This window comes from Oryctolagus cuniculus, chromosome 10, assembly GCF_964237555.1.
Source record: "Oryctolagus cuniculus chromosome 10, mOryCun1.1, whole genome shotgun sequence".
NCBI classification, from domain to species: domain Eukaryota; kingdom Metazoa; phylum Chordata; class Mammalia; order Lagomorpha; family Leporidae; genus Oryctolagus; species Oryctolagus cuniculus.
In genome coordinates, this window is record NC_091441.1 from 56,606,602 (window position 1) to 56,634,065 (window position 27,464).

Genomic DNA, 27,464 nt, shown 5'->3' on the forward strand with positions numbered 1-27,464 from the left:
AGATCTTCCATACTCTGGTTCACTTCCCAAATGGCTTCACCAGCCAGGTTTGGGCCAGGCTAAAGCCAGGAGTCAGGAATTCTATTCAAGTTTACCATATGGGTGGCCCAAGTATTTGGGCCATTTTGCATTGCCTTCCCAGCTGCAATTAGCAAGAAGCTGGAGTGGAAGCATAGCAGCCAAGACTTGAACTGGCACTCTGAATTTATTTTTTATGAATTTGTGGGAAATGGAATTAAAAGATATTTTGCGCCAGTGCCGTGGCGCAGTGGGTTAATCCTCCTCCTGTAGCACCAACATCCCATATAGGCACCTCTTCTGATCCAGCTCTCTGCTGATGGCCTGGGAAAGCAGTAAAAGATGGCTCTTCAAGTGCTTGGGCCCCTGTTACCCACGTGGGAGACCTGGAAGAAGCTCCTGGCTTTGGATCAGCCCAGCTCCAGCCATTGCAGCCATTTGGGGAGTGAGCCAGTCGATGGAAGACCTTTCTCTCTCTCTTTCTCTCTCACTGTCTTTGGTTCTACCTGTCAAATAAATAAATCTTAAAAAAAGAAAGCTATTTTGGTGCAAAAAAATTGAAAACTGTGCTTCATTTTAATGATAGACATTTTCGAAGAACTTTTTGAAGAACTCATGTGCTAAACCTCCCAGTTTATTAACTGTTATTTAACTATTACCTTGTAAAAAATGTTTGTAATCACAAATTAGGTTTTTGATGAGTATCTGTGAATTAGAGAGAAATGCAACAATGAGAGTATCCCTTAGAAGGGAAAAAATTCTAAGAATTGAAATCATTTGCAGCCAATCTGTGATGATTTTCCTGCCCCTGTGTCTGGTAGATTTAAAGGATGAAAAATCTATATATGAAATAAAAACAACTTTTCTCCTTTAGAGGCTGTTAAATGAACACAAGATGTACTAGAAAGGGAATTTTACTTTTTATTTATTTATATTTATGTGAAATGCAGAGAGACAGAGTCAGACAGCAGGGATCTCCCATCCTCTGGTTCACTCCTCAAATGTCCACAATAGTTGGGCGTGGGCCATGCAGAAGGCAGGAGCCCAGAGCTCATTCTAGGTCTCCCACATGGGTGGCAGGGATCTGAGTACTTCAGCTATCCCCACTGCCTCCCAGAATGTGCATTAGTGGGACACTGTAATTGGAAGAGGAGCTGAGGTTTCAAACCCACACACTCAGATATAGGATTCAGGCATCCCAAGTGGTGTCTTAACACTTCTGCCAAACACCCACCCCTAGAAAGGGGCGATATGAAAGTATGTTTTGTTCTTTGTACATCAAAAAGGAACATGACAGAATGTGATCCAAAAAACTAATTGTTTGTTTGTTTGTTTAGGATGGATTGGATGCTTTGGTGTATGATTTGGATTTTCCTGCCTTAAGAAAAAACAAAAATATTGACAACTTTTTAAGCAGATGTAAGTAATTTTTTGTGAAGTTAATGATAATTTGTAAATAACTACATCTTGACTTAGATAATTGAAGTCCCTTTTTTTCTCTGTAGTTTCTGGTTATTTATTTTATAATTACTCCATAAAATAATAGGAAATGTGAAAAAATAACTATTAGCCAGTTTGGGTGTCTGTCAGGGGACTCTTCATATATTTTACAGAGAAGAGGATGAAATGGCTATGCTATATACAACACATTGAGCTCAATAACATGTTACATTTGTCCTGTTTTGCTTTTATGCCTTTATTGATTTAACTGTATTTAAAAACCAATAGGTAAGAATAGATGACATTTGGAAAGCACTCCTACTGCTAAGATATGAGAATTGTTCTCCATAAAAAGTTTTATATTTAAATTTTGAAGGTGTTCTTTTCTAAAACTCCCTTCTTGGGCTTTCATGTTATTTTAAAATTTGGTTAAATAATTTATTAAGATATTTTCAGACTTAATCTTAAAGAATTAATAATAAAATTTAGATCAGAAAATTCTCCCTACTCCATTTCTTAATTTCTGTTTCAAAATCACACGTATTCATATGTTTGGTTGGGTTGGTTTTGGTATTTCAGTTTTGGTTACATATGTTTTGTTTACAAACGTGTATTTTTCTAGTCTTATCTTTATTTTGTTATAATTAATTCTTTCTACACTTTGAAATCTCACCTTAGAATTTTACTAAACAATTTTATGTTTTTTAGTTCTTTTCTCTTTAAAAAACATTTTTAGTCTTACTAATTTCTCATCCTCTGAAAAAGCAGAAAAATTTTATTAGTGTTCAAATTTGCTTAACCTTTCTACTTGATAATATAGAGAAAGAATTGAAATGACAGAATGATCAAGTATTTTTCATTTGATGATAGAGAGTAAATAAATGTTCGTAATATGAAAGCACAGTGTAAGATATGACCTTGCAAACTAGGATAGCGAGAATTCAAACCCAAGTCACAATTTCTCAGCCTTTTCTTGTTTTTATGACCTTGGCAGTTCTGATAATAACTAGTCATGTATTTTATATAAAATGTTCCTCAGTTTGGATTGTGTAATATTTTCTCTTAATTAGTCTGGAGCTATGGGTTTTTGAGTGGAATACCACAGAGATGAAGAGCCTTTCTCATCATATTACTTGTGTGATGGGTGATATCATTGTGACTTATCACTTGTGAAAAGTTAACTTTTTATGTATGTGTTTATTTATTTGAAAAGCAGAGTTTACAGAGAGAGAAAGAGGGAAAATCTTGCATCCACTGGTACACTCCCCAAATGGCTGCAGTGGCTAGAGCTGGGTTGGTCTGAAGCCAGGTGCCAGGAGCTTCTTCCAAGTCTCCCATGTGGGTGCAGGACTTGGGCCATTTTCCACTGCCTTCCCAGGCAAATTAGCAGGGAACTGAATTGGAAGTGGAGCAGCTGGGACTCGAACTGGTGCCTATATAGGTTGCCAGCATCCCAGGCACAAGCTTTACTTGCTATACCACAACATCGGCCTTGATGAGTTAATTTTTGTCACTTGGTTTAAGGTAGTGTCTGCAAGCTGCTTTATTGTAAAGTTACTATTTCTCCTCTGTACTGTATGCATTGACAATAAGTCACTATTCCAACCCACTCAAAAGGAGAGGAACTAATAAGCTGTATCTCCTGGAGAGAGAATATATATATTATTTGGAATTCTGCTTGGGAGAATTTGTCCCTTCTCTGTTTATTTAGCAACTCAATTATTGGCTTGTTTAAGCATGGACTATATATAAACAAGTACGCACATATGTTATACTTGAGGTAGTAATTTGTTATTAAGTTATTTGTTTTATTGCTTAAATTGTTCACATTTTGGCCATTTAATAGCTCTTTTGGTCTGGATCCTGTATTCTTTTGACCTGGCCTCAAAAAAAAAAAAAAAAAAAAAAAAAAGGTAGCAGGCATTTAACCTAATAGTTAAGATGCCCACATCCTACATTGGAATACTTGGGTTTGATTCCTGGCTCCAGCTCCTACCCATTGCAGACATTGGGAAGTAGTAGTGATGGCTCAAGTAATTTGGCCTCTGCCATCTACATAGGAGACCCGGGTTGCATATCTGTTTCCCAGCTTTGGCCTGATCCAGTCATTTGAACATTTTGGGGAGCAAATAAGCGAATGTGTACTCTCTTTCCCTTAGTCTCTCTCTGCTTCTCAAATAAATTTTGAAAAGATGGCAGAGCACTTCCTTTCTGGCACTACTGCATGCTCAGCTTTGTATGTATATACAACTTAAAATTTGTTTTGCATGAAAATAAGCTTGCGTTTTAGTTGGATTTTCCATGAAATTTTTAAGTTACCCTCGTGCTTTCCCCTCCCAGCTCTAAAATCTCCATTTCTCCAAGAAGCTTTAGTTCCTTTGATTGGAGAAGGATATTTAGAAACTGAGATCTGGGTACTGGATGTACTCTTTGCAGCTGGGGGTATCACTGTTTCTAGGCACTCTGAGCTGAAAGATGTAGGAAATATATGAATTATACTGGCTCATTTATATGCACAGATATAAATATTTCTTTATACATGTTAAAATAAACCTGTGTTTAATAGCACCATCACCAGCTGTGACCTAGTACCACAGAGCTTATTCTAACCTTTCCTCTTGTTTGTAACTTCTTTGTCTGATGGTGAGAAATCTGACTCCCATTATCTTTGATATATTTACTTACTCCTTTCTAGTATATATGTAAGATAACTCATACCCTCTTTGAGAACAGATTTACCAACTGGAGTGCAGTGTCTTTATGCAGTCCTTGTTTTGTCTTTTAGCCTTATAGTTTCCAGCCAAAACACTGTTTTCAGTTACTTAAGTCAGCCCATTTTCCCTCTCCCTTTAGTAAGATTATGTTATATGTGTGCCATACAATTCATTTTTTTGCATTCTATTTATTTTTTACATATCTTTTTTGCATTCTATTCTGGGATGCCCTAGTATCCTAATTTTTTTAATTTGCATACATTAAAGTATATGCGTTATATCCAGCTTCCTAGCACTATACAGAACAGTTCTATCACTCCCCACCCCTGGGAAATACTAATGTATTTTTCTGCCCTTACATTTTTGCTTTCTCCAGAATGTCATAAAATGAAATTGTACAATATGTAGCCTTTAAAAAAACGTTTTATTTGTTTGAAAGTAAGAGTGACATAGAGTGAGAGAAAGTAAGAGATCTGCCAACTGCTAATTCACTTCCCAAATGCAGCAGTTCTGGATCAAGCTGAAGCCAAGATCCAGGAATTCATCCAGGTCTCCAGCATGGGAGGCATGGATTCAAGTTTTTTATTTTTGTTTTTTAAGGATTTATTTATTTGAAAGGAACACAGAGTGAGAGAATCTTTCATTCACTAGTTCACTCCCCAAATGGCTGCAACAACTGGAGCTGATCCAAAGTCAGTTTTGCCTGGCCCAGCGTAGTTGACAATTAGAAATTGGTAAAAGGATCTAGATGGTTATACATTTCTATCTAGAAGTCTTAGCATGAATGAAGGGTTTTTTTCTTTTTTGCATGGAAATAATTCTGTAAACAACAGAGAGAGTGATAGCTGTTTTGAGAAAAAATAAACAGTCTACAAAGGTTTATTTTTTCCCCAGAAACCTTTTATTTAAGGAATACAAACTTAATGTATTTCATAAATACAACTTTAGGAATATAGTGATTCTTCCCATCATACCCCGCCTCCTACCCACAATCCCGCCCCTCTTCCTCCTTCCTCTCCTATTCCCATTCTTATTTTTTACTAAGATCTATTTTCAATTAACTTTATACACATATGATTAATTCTATACTAAATAAAGAGTTTAGTAAATTGTATGAGAAAAACTTGCTCAACAGTCGAGACAAGGGCTGTTCAAAGTCATTGCATCTCGAAGTGTTAATTTCACTTCTATAAATTACCTTTTAGGTGCTCTATTAGTTATCACACATCAGGGAGAGTGTATGGTACTTGTCCTTTTGGGACTGGCTTATTTCACTAAATATGATGTTTTCCACTTTCATCCATTTTGTACAAGACAGGATTTCATTTTTTTTTACTGCTGTGTAGTATTCCATGGTCTACAAAGGTTTAAAAGCCAGCAAAGTTTGCAATTTTAGATAGGGTGGCTCATTACAAAGTAACACTTGAGAGAATTGAAGTAGTTGAGTAGTTAGCTATGTGGATTTTTGAGAAAAAAGAATGGCATACAAAGGAATAGCCAGTGCAAAGGCCCTACAGAAGGAGTGTACCTTACCTGTTGAAGAAGCAGCAAGGAAGTGTGACTGGAAAAGATTAAGCAAGGAAGAGAATAGTAGAATGATGTCAGAGAGATATGGGAGTAGAGAGAGTAGATCATGTAGAGGCTTGTAGGCCATTGTAAAATCTTATGCTTTTGCTCTAGGTGAGATGGCAAGACATTAGAGAGTTCTGAGCAGGGAAGTGACATGATCTGACTTGTGTTTTAAGAATATCACCTTGTGCTGAGAACAGACTATGGAGTGGCGAGGATAGACGCAGGGGAAAAGGGCTATTCCAATAATCCAAGGAAGAGAATAGTGCTGGTTTGGTAGAGGGTGAGAAGTTATCAACTGCCAGATATATTTCAAAGAGAGCACTAACATTATTTTCCTGAAAGATTGGATGTGGAATGTAAGGGAAAAAAGGAGTCAAGAATGCCCCCTGGGGCTGGTGCTGTGGCTTAGTAGGCTCAGCCTCCGCCTGTGGTGCGGGCATCCCATATGGACGCTGGCTGCTCCACTTCCTATCCAGCTCTCTGCTTGTGGCCTGGGAAAACAGTGGGTGTTGGCCCAAGAGTTTGGGCCCCTGCACCTATGTGGGAGATCCTGAAGAGGTTTGAGATGCATTAGCTCAGCTCTGGCCGTTGTGGCCATTTGGGGAGTGAAACAGTGGATGAAAGACCTTTCTTTCTGTCTCTTCCTCTCTCTGTCTGTAATTCTGCCTCTCAAATAAATAAATAAAAACTTTAAAAAGAAATGCCCCCAGGTCGGCGCTGTGGCTCACTTGGCTAATCCTCCGCCTGCGTTGCCGGCACACTGGGTTCAAGTCCCGGTCGGGGTGCCAGATTCTGTCCCGGTTGCTCCTCTTCCAGTCCAGCTGTCTGCTGTGGCCCGGGAGTGCAGTGGATAATGGCCCAAGTGCTTGGGCCCTGCATCCGCGTGGGAGACCAGGAGGAAGCACCTGGCTTCGGATCACAGCACACCAGCCGCAGCGCACCGGCCGTGGTGGCCATTTTGGGGGGTGAACCAACAGAAAAAGGAAGACCTTTCTTTCTGTCTGTCTGTCTGTCTCTCTCTCTCTCTCTCTAACTCTGCCTGTCAAAAAAAAAAAAAAAAAATGCCCCCTAGGTTATTGTCCTTAGGAAAACTGAGCCATCAGCTAAAGTGTGGAGTTTATAGGAGGAAGTTGTTTTGTTTTGTTTTGTTTTTGACAGGCAGAGTGGACAGTGAGAGAGACACAGAGGGAAAGGTCTTCCTTTTCCGTTGTTCACCCCTCAATGGCCACTGCGGCCGGTGCGCTGCGGTGATCTGAAGCCATGAGCCAGGTGCTATTCCTGGTCTCCCATGCTGGTGCGGGGCCCAAGGACCCGGGCCATCCTCCATTGCACTCCTGGGCCACAGCAGAGAGCTGGCCTGGAAGAGGGGCAACAGGGACAGAATCCGGCGCCCCGACCGGGACTGGAACCCGGGCTGCCAGCGCCGCAGGTAGAGGATTAGCCTATTGAGCCGCGGCGCCGGCAATAGGAGGAAGTTTTAGGTGAGAATATCTCTTCAGTTTGGGAGATATTAAATTTCAGATATCATTTACCTAACAAGATACATTTTGTTTTTCAGATATTTTTTATTTTCATCTACTTGGTAGGCAGAGCAACAGCGTTCTCCCCACCTGCTCCAACACACTTAAACACACAGAAAGATTTTTTCCACCTGCTGGGTTCACTTCACATATGCCTGCAATGACCAGGCTTGGGACAGGAACTGAGGAGCCCATAATTCCATTCTGTCTCCATGTGGGTGGCAGAGATCCAGGCACTTGAGCCATCTTCCATTGCCTCCAAAGATGTATTAGCAGGAAATTGGATCAGAAGTGTATGAGACAGTACTCAAACCAGCACTTCCATGCTGAATGTAGACATCATAAGAGTTAATAGCTTAACCCTCTGTGCCATAATACCTGCCCCCAGAGGATACACTTTAAAAGTAATTGGATATATGTCTGATTTTTAAAAAAATATTTATTTTATTTGAAAGGCAGAGTGAGAGAGAGATGTCCAACTGCTGATTCACTCTCCAGATGGTTGCAGTGGCCAGTGCTGTGCCAGGCTGAAGCCAGGAGCATCTTTTGGGTCCCCCTCATGGGTGGCAGGGCTAAAAGTACTTGGGCCATCCATCCTCCACTACTTTTCCCAGGCCATTAGCAGGGAGCTGAGTTGGAAGTGCAGCAACTGGGACAAGATTTCATGCCCATATGGGATGCCAGCATTACAAGTGGTGAACTTATCCACAATGTTGACCCCAAGTCTGGTGTGTGTGTGTATGTGTATGAGAGAGAGAGAGAAGGAGAGAGAGAGAGAATCTTTAAAACATTAGGGAGTTGTTGGCAATATGGATTTTTTTTTAAGAGACCATCAAGAAGTAAGCTGTAGATAGAGGAGAAAAACACTGTGGAGGACTGAGCCTTGGATTGCTACAATGTTAAGGAATTTGGAAGAAGAGGAGGAACCAGCAAAGGCAACTGAGAAGTGACTCTTCGGGCTGAGGGGAAAATGTAAAAGCAAAAAAAAAAAAAAAAAAAAAAAAAGCCAAATAACTCAGTAATATTGTAAGAGTGTGGTGTTCTAGAAGTCATGTAAAGAATGTATCAGGAGAGAGTGATCCAGTAATTTCAAAGATGCTGTTAAGTGAGGATACTTCCAAAAGTACATGGAAAAGCATAATTAAAAAATAAGTTTATTTTGGGACTAGCATCATGGTGCTGTTGTCATCCCATGTGAGCACTGGTTTGAGTCCTGGTTGCTGTGCTTCAGATCCAGCTCCCTGATGATGTGCCTGGGAAAGCAGCAGGAGATGGCATAATTATTTGGTCCCCTTCTATCCATGTGGAAAACCCACATGGATTTCCAAGCTCCCAGCTTCAGCCTGGCCCAAATTTGGCCATGGGGTCATTTGGAGAGTGAACCAGTGAATGGAAGATCGATCTCTCTCTCTCTCTCTCTGTGTGTGTGTGTGTATGTAACTCTGCCCTTCAAATAAATAAATATTTAAAAATAGGATAAGCTTGGGGCCTGCCCTGTGGCGTAGTGAGTAAAGCTGCTGCCTCCAGTGCCGGCATCCCAGATGGGCACCGGTTCAAGTTCCAGCTGCTCCACTTCTGATCCAGCTCTCTGCTATGGCCTGGGAAAGCAGTAGAAGATGGCCCAAGTCCTTGGACTCCTGCACCTGCGTGGGAGACCCGAAAGAAGCTGTTGGCTCCTGGCTTTGGATAGGCGCAGCTCTAGCCATTGTGGCCAATTAGGGAGTGAGCCAGTCAATGGAAGACCTCTCCCTCTCTCTCTTTGCCTCTCCTCTCTCTGTGTAACTCTGACTTTCAAATAAATAAATAAATATTTTTTTAAAAAAAAGATAAGCAGTGTCCTTGAAGTAGTGAAAAATATTGACATCTAGTGATAAGTGGAGAGATTGACTAAGGTACAGTGAAAGATGAAAAGACCAGTTTTCTTCCAGTTGTTATATTTTTTTCAGGGTAGTAACCAAGAAGATATCTAGCTGTGAATGAGGATCTTTGGGAGGACTATATAAGGTGTGAGATGAAAGAACATAAAATACGGTTTTTAGGAGATTGGGAGAGTGAATAGACTAGGGGAATAAATGTATGATTGCCAAGCAGAATTAAAGAGTAGCTTGAGGCTTATGGTTATAAATTTGAAATGGTATCACTGTGATTTTATGTATCTATTCAGACATATTTCAGAGTGCATGATTGCTGATAAAGAAGTTGGAGAGTTGGATTTAACTGGAATTGGGCTTTTGCCCAATATATATATAAATATATTTATAGGGCCTGGCTCTGTGGCGCAGTGCCAGCCCGGGAACTATGTTTTTAAAGTTATCTTTATGTTTCTCCAGTGACAACTATAGAGCCTGATACATGGTAGACCTAAATATTTGTTCAGTGATTGAATTAATTGTTGTCTGTATCTTTCTGGTGCATCTTACAGGGGATATCTAACTTAAACATACTTTTGTTATTCTTGTGTGGAAATGTGCTCTCCCTTGTATGTGAATTTATTGATCTTAATATACATGAACGCTTCAGTTTAAATAAAAGAAAGAAAAATACTAATGTTGCATTGTATTAGGGACTAGAGCTTCAGGCAATTGCTGTTATGTATTTTCTACAACTCTGAAATGTGAAGCTTTTCCATATAATCTCATGCCAGTGTTGACCCTTCTGGATTAAAATAGCCCTATTTTAATCTATGACCAAATTAGGAATTAGGGTAACTATCCAGTGGGGATTTGTAAATTATTATAGTTTGTAGCATGACAGGTTTATATAAATAATTGCAGCAATTCCCACTGTGTGTTTTAAGTTAAAATCTAGGTTCAAGTAGAATAATGATATAAGTACTAAAAATTGCAAGTTGGAAATTTGTGAATTTTTTAGCATATTTGCCATGATATAGTAGGTTAACGTATCTCTTTTAAAGAATCATCAAAACTGACTTGATATACATAAAATTGTATTTCATGAATCCAGAATATCTACCCATGTTTCCTAAATTCAAGCTTCATATGTAGTTAAAATACCAAACACTAATTAATTCATCCTCAAGAATTTTTTGTTGTGTTTTTAAAAGATTCTGTCGGCTGGCGCCACGGCTCAATAGGCTAATCCTCCACCTGCGGCGCCTACACCCCGGGTTCTAGTCCCGGTTGGGGTGCCAGGTTCTGTCCCGGTTGCTCCTCTTCCGGTCCAGCTCTCTGCTGTGACCCGGGAGTGCAGTGGAGGATGGCCCGGGTCCTTGGGCCCTGCACCGCATGGGAGACCAGGAGGAAGCACCTGGCTCCTGGCTCTAGATCAGCACAGCGCGCCAGCCGCAATGCACTGGCCATAGCAGCCACTTGGGGGGTGAACCAACGGAAAAAGGAAGATCTTTCTGTCTGTCTTTTTCTCTCTAACTCTGCCTGTCAAAAAAAATTTAAAAAGAAAAAGATTCTATCAAATTTTAATAAAATTCAATATATAATGAAGTTATTTCAGAATTTAGTTTTTAAAATTCTTAGCACATTTAACATTTCTATAACAAATTTCACTAATTTCAACTAATTCTGAAATTTGTTTTATTTTTTGTTGTTTTCTCAAGAATTTGAATGTAAAGTATAATGCTTTAGTGATTTAAAATAATAAACTTTTCTTTTCATACAGATAAAGATACAATAAATAAAATTAGAGATTTACGAATGAAAGCTGAAGATTATGAAGTAGTGAAAGTGATTGGTAGAGGTGCATTTGGAGAAGTTCAATTGGTAGGTTATTTTAATGAGATTTAAAAATAAGAACTTTTAAATAAAAAAGTCCACTTCATGTTTAACATATATTATTTGGGAAAATAATGTTTTATTGTTTTTTAAAGAATTCTTGTTTTAAATTGCTCTAGACATTCCTGCCTACAGATTTAAAAGCCTAAGGTCAAATCCAGCAATAGTGGGAATTGTTTTTCCCAAGTATCCCTGGTTAGGGAAGAGGTCTGAAACATCAGAAGAGAAATCTTTGCTCTAGTATTACGAGTATTAAAATGCTATGGAAAAATAAGCCTTATAAACAAGAGGCTACTTACATTGCAGGATGGAGGGAGGGATAATGTGCCATAATCTAGGGAATAAAGATGATGTTTTCTAATATTACTTCTGGTAATTGAAGCCTTGTTACTAGCTAATTGAGATAATACACCACAAGGAGAAAGGAAAATAAATAAAACAACACTACCAAATTATGTAACAAGTAGTTATAATCATTTAGTAAATTGTTCTGTGAAATATAGAGCAAAAGGTTCATTAATCTCCATTTTCAATTTTAAAGGTAAGGCATAAATCCACCAGAAAGGTATATGCTATGAAGCTTCTCAGCAAGTTTGAAATGATTAAGAGATCTGATTCTGCATTTTTCTGGGAAGAAAGAGACATCATGGCTTTTGCTAACAGTCCTTGGGTTGTTCAGGTATGATTTTCAAGTGTTTCATTATTGTTGTACTAGTTTGTAACAAGCATCTGAGAAGCCCTAGGTTGTTTTTTAAAACAGTAATAGCAAATTTATTTGTAATTTTAAGAGTATCTAATCTCAGTTAAAAATAATGAAATTTAAATTTATTGAATCATTCTACAAGGAAAATAAGGCCAAAGCAAAATAATTGTTTATTTGGAATTTAATATAGCAAATTTAAATAATTTGCTTTGATTTGGGGAAAGTCATAATATTATACTCTAGCTTTAAATATATAATTTTATTTAATATTGAAATTTAAGTTTTTTCCCCCCAAACATGAGTTTCTCTTATTTGTCTACTTATCTTTTTGTCTTTTAATTTGTGGAAAGGAGGAAGTGGAGGAAATGAAGGAAAATGAGAGGCAATTTAGTTAAACTAGGCTTCCAAATAATACCTTGTGTGCTTTTGTTTTCAATGCAGAGATATGGAACAGCTCCGTATTATATCTGTCTTAAACATTGCAGTCTTTAATGTAAAATTTTGTATGGAAAGAGTAAACTGGGCTATACCATTTCTAAATTTCTAGCATGTGTTTACTTATGGTTTATAATGAAGACTATCCTAAACAGCATACTAGTATTTGGAATAAAAAGGGTATGGGAAATGTTGAAGACATACAGTTTTGAAGCTTGAAGTGTTTGCTCTGTTTTTATCAGCTGTATAGATCAGCATTTCCCAACCTTGATAGTATTAGTATTTTGAATCAGATAATTCTTTGTTGTCAGGGGCTATTCTGTGCATTTTTCCAGCTACTGGTGTGCTTATTTAGGACGTTTGGCAGCATCCCTAGCCACTACCCGGAAGATGCCAATAGTAGTCCTCCTCACCCATATACCCACCAGTTGTGACACACAGACATGTATTCAGGTTTCGTTGAGTGGTAGTGGTAGTGAGGGCCCGACATCACCTTTGGTTGACAACCACTGATACATGAATGTTTAGTGTTCTTTAGAGAGTTAAAAAGGCTTATGATGTAATTGTTACTTTCAAGACTACATTTATAATTTGGGCTTTCAGAGCTTCATTTTTATTCATACATTGTCTATAAATGAACTGCTGCTAAATTAACAATGTTTCTCTAATTGTGGGACCCAAATAAAGAATTGTAAATTTTTTTCTTTAGATTTTTTTTTTAAGATTTATTCATTTTATTTGAGAGTTAGAGAGAGAGAGAGAGAAAGAGAGAGAAAACCAAGTGCCCTTTTCATGGCCATGCCAAATTAAAGTGTACAATTTTTAGAGGGTGCTGGTGCTGTGGTGTAGTGGGTTAAGCCCACCATCTGCAACACAGGCATCCTATATGAGTGCTTGTTTGAATCTAGGCGGCTCCACTTCCTATCCAACTCCCTGCTAATGTGCCTGGAAAGGCAGTGGAAGATGGAGCAAGTACCTGGGTCCCTGCCACCCATGTAGGAGACCCAGGTAGAGTTCTGGCTCCTGACTTCGGCCCATACCCATCCATTGAGACTATTTGGGGAGTGAACCAGCAAATGGAAGATATTCTCTCTGTATCTCCCTCTTTCAGTAACTCTTTCAAATAAATAAAATAAGTCTTTTTTAGAAAAAGATATAGTCTTTCTAGGAAAGATTATAGTCTCAGAGAGGTTAAGCAAATTGCTAAAGTCATACAGCTGTAAGGAACCCCTGAAAGTGTTGTTCTATTTATTAAGGAGTTATTGAGAATTGTAGTGTTGATATTAATTTAACAGTAAGCCTCAATAATGTATACATTAAATTAGAAATAAAATATTTCTTTGCTTAGATTTGTATTTTTTATTAAAACTCAAAATTCTTAAATTATCAGTTAAAAAATTCAAATATTGTAGGAGATTATGAAGAAAGTAGAGTCTCATTTAACTCTTCAGAATAAGTTTTTTTGTTTTATTTTTTACTTTATATATACTTGGGTCTTTGTTGTATTTGTGTTTCTTTTTTTAAAAATTATACTTAATGGGGCTGGTGCTGTGTCGTGGAAGATTAAGCCTCTGCCTGCAGTGCTAGCATCCCATATGAGCACTGGTTGCGTACTGGCTGCTGTACTTCCAGTCCAGCTTGATATGCCTGGGAAAGCATGGAAGGTGGCCCAAATACTTGGCACTCTGCCACCCACATGGGAGACCTGAATGAAGCTCCTGGCTTTGGCCTGGCCCAGCCCTAGCCATTGTGGCCATCTGGGGAGTGAACCAGCAGATAGAAGCTCTCTCTCTTTCTCTCTGTCTCTCTCTCTGCCTTTCAAATAAATAAATCGTAAAAAAAAAAAAAAAAAAAAGGAAAACATAAACACTACACTTAAAATTACTAGTCTAGGATTTTATTATTTTACTTAAATCTTATGTTAATATTTTTTTCCAATTTTTAAGTGAAATAAGCCCTTCCTAACCTTAATGAATCTGTTTTGTTTGTTGTATTTGTACAGCTTTTTTATGCATTCCAAGACGATCGTTATCTGTACATGGTGATGGAATACATGCCTGGTGGAGATCTTGTAAACTTAATGAGCAACTATGATGTGCCTGAAAAATGGGCACGCTTCTATACTGCAGAAGTAGTTCTTGCATTGGATGCAATCCATTCCATGGGTTTTATTCATAGGTAAACATAAAAATACTTTAAATTTTCCCTTTGTTGAAAGGAGAGCTCAAAAAGAGCATAAGCTTTATTTAGTTAGCATCTCCTAGCCTAAATCCACCTGTTTTCCTCCTCTATGACATGAGTGGAATTTTGGAATTTAAAACTTTGAAGTTCCTTTTTTTAGCACTTCAGATTAATGTTAATATAAATGTATTCTTTAATATTGCTTAATCTTGGTATATAACTTTCATATGGCATTCTGAAAAATAAAAATTGTAGGTGGTTTGCCAAGATATATAGGGTCTTAAACACTTCAGTTTTTGTAGTATACAAGTTAATTTGCTTTTGATTAGTGAATGGATCTTAACTGTTTACTCATTAGAGGAATACTTTGGTTTCTTCTGCAAGCACTGCTTGAATCCTATTTGCAATTGCTGTGCTACATGTCAGGGATCAAAAATGAAAGTGACTTATTCTCTGTCCTGGGGTTACTTATGTACTTACCTATCTTACCTATTCCAATTACCTTTTATGTCTGAATATTACATTTTTGATCATGAATTTCTCTCAAATGATTGCATTTTTTTCTCCCTTGAAGACTCAAACTCTGCCTAAAAGGGAAATGTATGTCTTCTTAGGAGTTATTAATATAATACATAGTTTCCTTGATAAAATTCAATTTATAGAGAATATGTGTAGATCAAAAGTTACTTTACCTAGATTGAAGATACTTGACCTAAAGTAACAGCCTCATATAATTTTTAAAGTATATGATCTGTTTATAAATATTCTGATTTTTTTTTTCCCCTCTGTCAGAGATGTGAAGCCTGACAACATGCTGCTGGATAAATCTGGACATTTGAAGTTAGCAGATTTTGGTACTTGTATGAAGATGAATAAGGTTAATTAATTAAATTTTTAATTGTTTTTGCTAACTCAAAATAGGTGCTTTGTTAGAAAATGTAAAAATTTACTAACCATAGTATAGTTGTTTAGGATTGATGTGACCTTAGTTGTTGGGACTATGTGTGGTTTCAATGTTGTATTAGTAACTTCTTAGTGATTTGTTTTTTCTTCTCTATTTAGGGTAAATGTGGATTGCCAGATGTATTAAATCCTTCATAACAATTTTGTAATGTACACTGTGGGTAACTAGAAATGGGATTAGCTGAAATATGACTAAATAACTTAAGTCAGTATTAAAAGTAGACTTTCATAAAAATTGGATATCGGTAATGTAGTTCATTTTTTTTAGAGTTTTATTTGCCTTCTATTGAAATATAAAATATTTTACTGCTTATTTTAAGGGTTAGTCCTAAAAAATAGCCATCCTCACTTTTTATCATAAATAAGTTTTATGTACTGCAGAAGAAGTAAGTATACAACTTTATCTTTAGTTGAAACAATTTGTGTTCTTTGAAACATCCCAAAACAATAGTCAGGATGCTATATTTATTATTTTTAAAGGAAATTTATTGGTTAGAAGGAAATTCTACATGAGAACTTCTGTGTGAACATTTAATTATAACTCTTTTGCATTGGTAGCAGCTAAAATAGATAATAAGTACATAAATAGTTTTTGGGAGGAGAGAGTATTAAAAATGCATGTCAGATATTCAGTGGGCTCAACAGTATCATGCAATTTTCCCACATATATACTTTTTCATTTTATATTTTTACAACCAAGCTTTTTAGATTTGCTTTGCTGTTGTAAAAACACTTAAATAGCAGTTTTTGTTAAAAAAAATTATGAAATTAATATTATCAGTGTCATAAAATAATTCAGCTCTTCAGTATATTTGCATTGCCTTATATACTTATTCTCTGCAGTGAAGATGGATGTATTAACTAGGGAATAATAAATGGTGGCAATGTGTCTTTCTAGTGATTGTTATTACAAAATAAAAATCATCAGTATATATGTGTATATACATACACACAAAAGTATATTAATATATATGCAGTATGTATATGTGATTAAGCTGGTTGTTTGCATTGAATTTTGATAAGATATTTTATAGTCTAAAAATTCGAAGTTCTACAGGCTATTTTAAGTAATTTATAGTTATTTCCTAATTCAAAATTTAACCTGCTGTTCTTTTTTAGGAAGGTATGGTACGATGTGATACAGCAGTTGGAACACCTGATTATATTTCCCCTGAAGTATTAAAATCCCAAGGTGGTGATGGTTATTATGGACGAGAATGTGACTGGTGGTCAGTTGGAGTATTTTTATATGAAATGCTTGTAGGTAAGTAAAGGAGGATTTTATGTATATCTAATACAGTTGTTCATCCCAAACTCACCATTTGACTTCTTGTAATATACTTATTACATTGGGCAGTAATTGTTGATTTTGTTTGTGGGGAAATTTGCTTTTTCTAATTGTTTTAAATGCTTTTTAGAGATTGGAACAACTTTTTGATCTCTCTATATGTGTTTGATCTTAGTTTAACACATTCTTAATCTTTTAAACAGGTAGCTTTGACTTTTTTTTTTCCTTTGAAATTGATTTTTTTTTTCAAATTTATTTTATTCTGTTTTTGTTTTCCCTATAAACTTTTCAGGTGATACACCTTTTTATGCAGATTCTCTGGTTGGGACTTACAGTAAAATTATGAATCATAAAAATTCACTTACCTTCCCTGATGATAATGACATATCAAAAGAAGCAAAAAATCTTATTTGTGCCTTCCTTACTGACAGGTAAATAATCTTAGCATTCAAGTTCTGCTAATTCTAAGAACTTCTCATCTTGCTGCTTGATTTTTAAGGTCCATATCTGAGCTAATTATGACCTATTAGGATATAAATATATCAAAGTAGTACATTTTATTTATTGAGTCTAAGTAAGTTTTTAAACAGATTTATTTATTACTTGAAAGGCAGAGTTACAAAGAGAATGAGAGACAGAGAGAGAGATCTTCCATTTGCTGGTTCACCTCCTAAATGGCTGCAATGGCTAGGGCTGAGCCAGGCCAAAGCCAGGAGCCAGAAGCTCTTCTGGGTGTCCCATGTGGGTGGAATGGCCCAAGCACTTGGGCCATCTTCCTCTGCCTTCCCAGGCCATCCGCAGAGAGCTGGACTGAAAGTGGAACAACCAGGACAGAAACTGGCACCACATGGGATGCCAGCATCGCAGGTAGCATTGCAAGTAGTAGGTTAACCTGCCATACCACAACACTGGCCCAAATTAAGTAACTTTTAAAAATATTAACATCTTTTATTAAAATGAATTTTTTGCAATACTGGGTGTGTATTAATTTGGAGCTTTTTTCCCCCAGTAGTACAAAAATGATGCTATGTCTTCCAATCTATGTCATTTTAGATTTATGATATATACTGTATGTTTAATGAAGTTATATAAAGCAATAAAAATAACACATATTTCCTACCTGCTCCTTTGTAGACAGATTGAAAAGAATTTTTATAAATGTGTGTGCATTTTTGTATTTTTTATAAAAGACATTATATATATGTTACACATGCTCTTATGGCTTGCTTTTTAAATTTAAAATGAACCAGATGACTTAGTAAGATTACACTGAATGTTTAGGATTATATATTTTTAAAAAAAGAATAGGGTAGACTAGTACTTTTAAGTTATGTTTCCATTTGAGATTTGCTTTAGTTCAGATCAACTTATCTTTTTTGTTACCTTGTTTAGAATTTGAAAGGAGGTATAGTTTAAAAACTTTTACATTTTTAGTTTTAAGTACTGTACTGTGCTGTGGGTTAGGTGCTAGGAATATTGAAGTAAATAGGATACACAGCCACTTTTCTCAAATAGTTTGCAGTGCTTTTGGGGAAATTGACAAGCAGATCACATTTACAGTACAGATAGTTACCATAAGAGAGATACTATGTGCTGGAAAAGAGGTTCCCTGATCCAGTCAGAAAAGTCAATAAAAGCTTTTTAGAGGAAGTATAATATGTCTAAAGCAAATTTATCCTTTAACTTATGAAAACATTTGGAATTAGAATATTCTCTTTGCTTAAAAGTCCTCTACTAGAGAGCAAAAGGTGCTGATCCCTCTTTCCAATTCAGCTAAAGTTGTCAGGAAATCTATATTTATATATTTTTTTCTTTACTGTTCTTTAACCCTTTAATGTTCTCCCCTAGACTTCCAAGGTATTTTCTATTTGAGCTGAACTTTATGGTAATTATCAGTATAACTTCAGGTGACATAGAACTATTTTTGTCACCCTGGACAGATATAGCGCTCTGCCCACAAACAAACCTGGGCACATTTGAAGTGGTTAATTACTTTTCTCCTTCCCTCTCTATTCAGAGAAGTGCGATTAGGGCGAAATGGTGTAGAAGAAATCAAACGACATCTTTTCTTCAAAAATGACCAGTGGGCTTGGGAAACACTCCGAGACAGTAAGTTATTTTTTCTTTCACATTACAGTGCATATTTGAAAGTAGTTGTGGTAAATAAGCTGTTGAAACTGCTTTGCTGAATGTTTATGTATATCTGATGAAAATAAGAGCTACACAAGTACTGTACAGAGATTGTACTATTACAGTTAAAAAGAACTTAAATTTTTTTAATTAAAATTTTATTTATTTGAAAGGCAGAGGGATAGAGACAGAAAGACATGTCTCCCATCTGCTGATTCACTCCCCAAGTGCCTTCAACAGCCAAGATTGGGCCAGACCAAAGCCAGGAGCTGGGGACTCAATCTGAGTCTCCCATTGCGGTGTCAGGAACTTGAGTACTTGAATCATCCCCTACTACCTCCCAGGTGTACATTAGGAGAAAGCTGGAATGAGGAATCAGAGCTGAGACTGAAATCCAGGCACTCTTGATATGGGATGTGGGTGTCCCAAGCAACATCATAACTGCAGCACCAAACACCTGCCCTAAGAATATTTGACATCTTTGGGACCGACGCTGTGGCAGAGCTGGTTACAGCCCTGGCCTGAATCGCCGGCATCCCATAGGGGTGTTGATTCTAGTCCCAGCTGCTCCTCTCCCTATCCAGCTCTCTGCTGTGGCCTGGGAAAGCAGTAGAAGAAAGCCCAAGTCTTTGGGCCTCTGCACCCACATGGGAGACCCAGAAGAAGCTACTGGCTCCTGGCTTCAGATCGGCGCAGCTCCGGCTGTTGCAGCCATCTGGGGAGTGAGCTAGTGGATGGAAGACCTCTCTCTGTGTCTCTACCTCTCTCTTTAACTCTGCCTTTTAAATAAATAAAATAAATCTTTTTAAATAAAGAAAATTTAACATCTTTGAGGAAATGGTACTGCTGCACCTCTGATGTGCCACTCAAGATGCACAAATGAAATATAAATGTAATGAATTTAGGCTTAGCAGTCATAATATTTTTTAAAGATTTATTTATTTATCTGTTTGAAAGGCATTGTTACAGAGAGGCAAAGGCAGAGAGAGAGAAAGATCTTCCATCCACTGTTTGACTCCCCAAATGGCTGCAATGGCTAGAGCTGGGCTGATGCAGAGCTAGGAGCCAGGAGCTAGGAGCTCCTTCCAGGTCTCCCACGCAGGTGCAGGGGCCCAAGCACTTGGCCCATCTTTTTGCATTCCCAGGCCATAACAGAGAGCTGGATCAGAAGTTGAGGAGCCAGGACTCGAACTAGCACCCATATGGGATGTTGATGCTGAAAGCGGTGGCTTTACCTGCTATAACACAGCTCCGACCCTGTGCAGTCATAATTTGATATTTGATTTTTTATGGGTTGCTTTTATTTTTTAGGCTTTAGTTATCTCATTATTGAAGAAGTCACAAAATAGGCAAATGAAATTAAAACATATGTTCTTGAGAAAAGATGCATTATTGTCTTACTTTTATTAAGACCTAAAATATAAGGAGATTCTAATGTTAAAATATCAGAATTTGATTTTACTCTGCTTATGAGGATATCCAAAATTGCATTACACTTGATTCTATTGGATGTAACAGCTTGCCATTCAGAAATAGAAACATTTAGTGTACAAGAAGTTAATTTAAGTCAGTTTGGAATATTTCCTTATTGGGGCCAGTGCTGTAGCATAGCAGCTAAAGCCTCTGCCTGCAATGCAGACATCCAAGTCTGGCTGCTCCACTTCCAGTGCAGCTCCCAGCTAATGTGCCTAGGAAAGTAGAGGAAGATGGCCCAAGTCCTTGGGCCCTTGCACCCATGTGGAAGACCCAGAAGAAGCTCCTGGCTTCGGATTGGTGCAGCTCTAGCCATTGCGGCCATTTGGGGAGTGAACCAGTGGATGGACGATATCACTCTTTCTCCCTCTCTCTCTGCAACTCTGCCTGTCAAATAAAATAAATCTTTAAAAAAATTTTTAAAGTTGAAATTGTGAGGAGATTTACAGAAATCCTAGTACAGCGTGATTGAATCAGTATTATATTGTCATCAAAGATTTCCATCATCCGTGGATTTGGGAGGTCAAAAGTTCATCTTTGCCAGTTGAAGTCTCAAGAATATTTTCCCTTTTGACTTATCAGAGAAAGGATAATGTATCTTCACCCCTAACTTCCCACTGTATCAGTACCAGTTGTCAATAATAATGGAAAAAAACTCAGATAAGAGATTTTAGGCACAGTTGCAAATTAGATATTTGTTTTAAGGAATTTCCTATGTAGCTGAGATGATGAAAGATAGTTCTTTCAGAAGGAAAAAAGTCTTGTTAATTTTCTCTGAATAGATCATGTAGGTTTGGCAGTATTAGAGAAGTATTCTAATTATCAAATATTTTCAACGGAATAATTATAACTTAAGTACAGTACACATATTGTACTAAGCTATAAAATTGCTTTAGAAGGGAAAAAGGGAAATAAATTATTCTGGAAATTAAGAAATTAAACCACAATGAATATTATCACTTACTGACTGGCTATTTGGATAAGCTACAAAAGCAGCTTGATCTTGAGAATTTATTAACAATATAGACTGGGAAGTAAAGAACTTCCTACTTTTCGTAAGTAAATATGACATAATCATTGTATTCAGGCTACAAGAGAAATTGTCTCAAGAGGAAGAGATGAACAAGTATTGAAACAAATGGTTAAATTGAAAATCTTTGTTTTTATTTAAGTTATGTTCTGAGAGTAAAGTTTAAGAAAGCTGAACACATACTAAATATCTTTTTTTTTAAGATTTTATTTATTTATTTATTTGAGAGGTAGAGTTACCAACAGTGAGAGAGAGAGACAGAGAGAAAGGTCTTCCTTCCGTTGGTTCACTCCCTAGAAGGCAGCAATGGCTGGAGCTGCACTCATCCGAAGCCAGGAGCTCCTTCTTGGTCTCCCACATGGGTGCAGGGGCCTAAGTACTTGGGCCATCTTCTCCTGCTTTCCCACGTGATAGCAGAGAGCTGGACTGGAAGAGGGGCAGCCGGAACTAGAACTGGTGCCCATATGGGATGCCAGCGCCGCAAGGGGAGGATTAACCTAGTACGCCATGGGGCCAGCCCCCAAATATCTTGATAAATCTGAAAAAATACTTTAAAGTAACTGAAGAAGATACAAAGAACTTTTGGATTCCTTTAAATGTTTTTCAGTTAGTTAACATAAAAATAACTATACAATGACCATGCACTAAATCACGCGGAAAAATGGGGAAGATGTATTTCTTTTTATTTTGAAAAGTTGACATGAACTAGGAGAGAAGTTAGGTTTTTGTTGTTGTTGTTGTTATTTGAGAGGTAGAGTTACAAACAGAGGGAGGCAGAGACAGAAAGGTCTTCCATCTGCCAGTTCACTCCCCAAATGACCACAACAGCCAGAGCTGGGCCAATCTGAAGCCAGAAGCCAAGAGCTTCTTCTGGGTCTCCCACACAGATGCAGGGGCCCAAGCACTTGGGCCATCTTCTGCTTTTCCACGCTATAGCAGAGAGCTGGATCAGAGGAGGAGCAGCCCGGACATGAACCGGCATCCTGCAGGTGGAAGCGTAGCCTACTGAGCCACAGCGCCAGCCCTGAGAAAGAAGTTAATTTATTCAACAAATACATATTTAATGACTGTTATATGCTGAGCATTATTCTGTTTCAGGCACTGGCAAAACAACAGTGATCATACCAACAACGTTTCTCCACTTGTGGGGTTCATAGTGTCATAGCTTTGGGGAGTTCAGATTTTGGTGGCACTTTATATTATATGGTTGTACCTTTTAAATAAAACTGCTATTATTTATGAAGAAATAAGTAGAGTGAATTACTTCATTGATTCGAATCAATTGAATTTTATATATAAAGACTTATTATTCTCATGTAATTTTACAGTATTCTTTTATAATTTCAATAACTTTTTAAGATTTACAGTTCGCTATGGTTTAGTTATAGTATAGTTAGATTTAGCATACTTAACAAACATTTTGATGCTTTCTCTAGTCCTAATGGGCCCTGCTTAGTCGTTATTGAAAGAAAAATTGAAGTCTGTAGAACTTATTGTTCTTTTCCCTCTTCCTACCCTTTTTTCTCTTCCCACCCCTGAAATACCAAGAATTTTTTTCTGAACTGACCTCTCTGGCCTTCTAAGTGTTTAAAAATTATATAACAGAATTCCTTTTAATTTTTTTTGACTCCAGTTTTCTTTGTCAACATTACTTTTTTATAGGTAATAGTTCTTTTGGTAGTTTTATCACTTACATGCTTCCAGATTACAATGGCAATTAATCTTAAGCTTGTGTTCTTTGATAATGTTGGGAGTGGGGTTGAAAATAGCTTGGTTATTGGCAGAATTGCCTTGAGCTTCCTGATCTTCGTTGCCCTTCATTTAAATTCAGGAAGTAAGAAGAGTATAAAATTACTTTCCCAGTCATTTGAGGTAGAATTGAAAAATGACAGAAGGGGCTGGCGCTGTGGCATAGTGGGTAAAGACCACCACCGGTTTGAGTCCTGGCTGCTCCAGATCTGATCCAGCTCTTTGCTATGGCCTGGGAAAGCAGTAGAAGATGGCCCAAGTCCTTGGGCCCCTGCATCCATGTGGGAGACCTGGAAGAAGCTCCTGGCTCCTGGCTTTGGATTGGCACTGCTCCAGCCGTCACAGCCAGTTGGGAAATGAACCAGAGGATGGAAGATCTCTCTCTCTCTCTCTCTCTTACTGCCTCTCCTCTCCTCTGTAACTCTGACTTTCAAATAAATAAATAGGAAAAAATGACGTAACATTAAAGGTTGAAGATAAAGGAAATGAAAAGATCTAAATAACATGTTGCAGATCACACTGAGAATGAATGACAGTGTCAGGATTCAAATCTTACTCTGATTCTGACTTCAAAGCCTTTGGAATACTATGTACCTGCTATTTTATTTAAAGATTTATTTATTTGAAAGGCAGAGTTAGAGAGACAGAGACAGAGATCTTCCATCTGCCAGTTCATTCCCCATAGGCTGCAATGGCCAGGGCTGGGCCAGACCATACCCAAGAACCAAAAGCTTCTTCTGGATCTCCCACATGGGTAGCAGGGGCACAAGGACTTGGGCCATCTTCTGCTGCTTTCCCAGGCACATTAGCAGGAAACTGGATTATTAATAATGCAGTAACTTACAAAAACACTCATTATTCATTATCCTGTTGACTTGGTATTGTCATTCCTTAAACTACCTGCAGATGTTGGGAAATATACACAGTAGAAATAGTAGTTACATTTTTGTCAACTCATGCGTTAAGTTTTCAGTTCAATTAAAAGCAAATTCATTGTCTTTATGCACATATATACTATGCTAGGTTTTATGGATTAATCAAGACCAGTATTCTTATAATTTTACATTCTCATTATGAGATATTTGGCTTAGCAGGTAAACCTCTTCTTGGGATTCCCACATCCCATATCAGATTGCCTAGGGTTGAGTACTTGCTCCACACATTCTATTCCAACTTCCTACCAGTAAACACTCTGGGAGCAGCAGTGATGGCTCAGGTACTTAAGAGTCCCTGCCACCCACTTGGGAGACCCAGATTGAGTTCTTAGCTCTTGGCTTCAGTCTAGCCCAGCTCCATCTGTAGGTGTATGTGGGAAGTGAACCACTGGATTGATATTTCTCTGCCTCTTTCTCCATCTGTCTGTCTATATCTCTGCTCTTCAAATAAATAACTTTAAAAACTTTTTTACATTCTCTTGGGAGCAGTGATCACTATGGGCTGAATAAAGACTTTAGGACTTAGCAAGTTTTCTTCAGGGAATCTTTAATTTATGATATAAGACTTTCAGAGCATTATAATGGATTCCTTTTTATGTAGACTTTTTTTAAGAAATTACCTCCTGGGTCCAGTGTTGTGGCATAGCCTATAAAGCTGCCACCTGCAATTCAGGCATCCCATATTGGTGCCAGTTCATGTCCCTGCTGCTCTGCTTCCAATTCAGCTCCCTGCTATTGGCCCCAGAAAAGCAGTAGAAGGTTACTCAAGTTCTTTGACCCTGCTTACCCACGTGGGAGAACTGGAAAAAGCTCCTGGCTCCTGGCCTCGACGTATCCTAGCCCCAGCCCCAGCTCTCGCAGCAATCTGGGGAGAGAATCAGTGGATGGAAAATCTCCCCCTCCCCACCCCGTAACTCTTTGAAATAAATAAATTTTTAAAAATTATCTCTTTTTATTGTGGTAAAGCATATGCAACAAAGCACTGCAGGTGGTGGCTTTACCTGCTATGCCACAGCACCGGCCTCACTTCTGCTTGTTTATACCATTGCAATGGTTGTATCAGTTTAGGTATGGGTTCCCTGTGCTGCCTTTTGGTGATATCACTTGGGTTTTCTTTTTGGAACATGGTTTCTAGATTATCAGTTGTTTAATGAAAGCAAATTTTAAAGTAAATTGAATGTCCTTTGTATTGAGGGTAATTCAATAAAACTAATTTTTTAAAGATTTATTTTATTTATTTGAAAGTCAGAGTGACAGAGCTAGAGACACAGGAAGAGATTTTCCATCCACTGGTTCACTCCCCAATTGGCCACAATGGCTGGAGTTGTGCTGATCCGAAGTTAGGAGCCAGGAACTTCTTCCGGGTCTCCCACGTGGGTGCAGGGGCCCAAAGACTTGGGCCATCTTCCACTGTCTTCCCAAGCCACAGCAGAGAGTTAGATCAGAAGAGGAGCAGCTGGGACTAGAACCGGCGCCCATATGGGATGCCGGCGCTTCAGACCAGGGCTTTAACCTGCTGCGCCACAGCGCTGGCCCCAAAACTAATTTTTTTATCTTGTTATTTTTGAAATGATTATATGGTACTATGTAAAGCCCTAACATCTTCATTTATCAGCAGAAATAATCACTTTTAGATTACCCCAAGATCTTTCCAAGTTGTATCTCAGAATTTAAGCAAAATTTATCTCATTTTAAGACTACTCTGAAATAGTGTCTTTTATAAAAAGATTAGGTCCATCAGAAACAGCACTTGGCTCTGATTCTCTAATCTCCCTCATGTGATCATTTCTTTTTGAAAGAAACAGGCAGTTTCCATCATCTGGTTCACTCTTCAGATACCTGAAATGGTCAGGGCTGGGCCAAATGAAAGCCAGGAGCTCAATACAAATTATTATGTGATGATTAAAACTGTTATTTTTATAGATTTATTTATTTGAAAGGCAGAGTTACTGAGAGACAGACAGAGTCTTCCATCCGCTGGTTCACTCCCAAAGGGCCACAATGGTCAGAGATGGGCTAAATCGAAGACAGGAGCCAGGAGCTTCTTGCAGATCTCCCATCTTCTACTGCTCTCCCAGGCCATAGTGGAAAGCTGAAATCAGAAGTGGAGCAGCTGGGACACTAACCGGTGCCCATATGGGATGCTGGCACTGTAGGTGGCAGCTTTACCTGCTACACCACAGTGCTAGCCCCTACTAGTTCTTTTTTAATCCTAGGAAAACATAGTACAGTAAGATTCAACTCTTTTGGAATTTGTGGTTCACATGCTGTTTGTAAGAGAGAAATCATTAGTAGTTAGTATGAAATCTTTACTTCATTTTATTTGTATGTTAAATTTGAAATGAAAGCTAATATTATTTCTGTTTTTAGCTGTAGCACCAGTTGTACCTGATTTAAGTAGTGACATTGATACTAGTAATTTTGATGACTTGGAAGAAGATAAAGGAGATGAAGAAACATTCCCTATTCCTAAAGCTTTTGTTGGCAATCAGCTACCTTTTGTAGGATTTACATACTATAGTAATCGTAGGTAAGTGTGCTAAATAGTGATTTTAGGAGTAAAGTATTGAGAGAGATGTGATACACATACATATATATGGATAAAGATATATCTTATTTTTATGTCATTTTCAGTGATGTATGATATTTGTAAGCTTTCATGTTGAATTTCTTTAAGTCTCATTTATATTCAAGATATTCTTTTTAGAAATTCTTTTCTGAATGATATACCCTCAGTTTACAGCAATTAACGTGTCAGAAGATGTTAATACTAACATTTTGGTTAATCCATTAAGTCCCTAGGCTTACAATTCTGCAATATTTCAATGACATAATATTTCAGGATTAACAAAAGTAGTATATTTATTATTCAGTTTAAATCTTTATAAGCATCCTATATATATAATGATGGGATACTGAGTATTTAGAGTTATGGTTTATAAATATTTGGGACAACAAATAGACTTTTCTAGCATTATCATCACTGTGTTAGTATTACTAAAGGGGCATATTTTTCAGCTCTTCAAAAATTATGTGATTTCTTCCAAACACCATTTAATGAATTCACTCTGCTAAATAACATGTAAAGGAGATATTATCTATACTATATTATCTATATTGTTCTACATTATCTATACTGTTAGCTTGTACAAAGAACTTTAATCTGTTATGTCTCCATTTCCTCAAAAGTATGAGTGATGGTGATAACAATAATACTTGTCTCATATTGTTGATGTATGAGTTAAATGAATCAAAACACAGTAAAGCAATTAGAACAGTGCTTTGCACATAGAAAGCATTCTGTGTTAGTTATTATTACCATTAGTCTTAATGTTAGCTTTAGTCTTTACACATGTACTTGAGATACAAGTTAAGTACAGAACATTATTCCAGTGTTCTGATTCGTTCAGCAGATATGTTTGTTAACGTACACTTTGTTGGGTATATACTAAGCACCAAGCTGCAGGGAGAAGGATGAATGAGTCATAGCACTTTCTCTTGAGATACTCACATCCTAGGAAACAGATAAATTGTACAGCAGGTTGGTAAGCACCACATAATGGAAAT

The 27,464-nt window shown here is 37.5% G+C and overlaps 1 protein-coding gene across 2 annotated transcripts in view; it reads left to right on the forward strand.

Annotated features, from left to right (window-relative positions):
• ROCK1 (Rho associated coiled-coil containing protein kinase 1) overlaps positions 1–27,464 on the forward strand; it is a 144,512-nt gene that overhangs the window by 46,175 nt on the left and 70,873 nt on the right. For both annotated transcript variants that reach the window (NM_001082367.1, XM_051851073.2), the window contains 9 exon segments: positions 1,356–1,437; positions 10,898–10,998; positions 11,552–11,689; positions 14,151–14,326; positions 15,122–15,206; positions 16,412–16,556; positions 16,873–17,011; positions 18,598–18,689; positions 26,268–26,427. In NM_001082367.1, the coding sequence (NP_001075836.1) occupies positions 1,356–1,437; positions 10,898–10,998; positions 11,552–11,689; positions 14,151–14,326; positions 15,122–15,206; positions 16,412–16,556; positions 16,873–17,011; positions 18,598–18,689; positions 26,268–26,427 (1,118 nt within the window).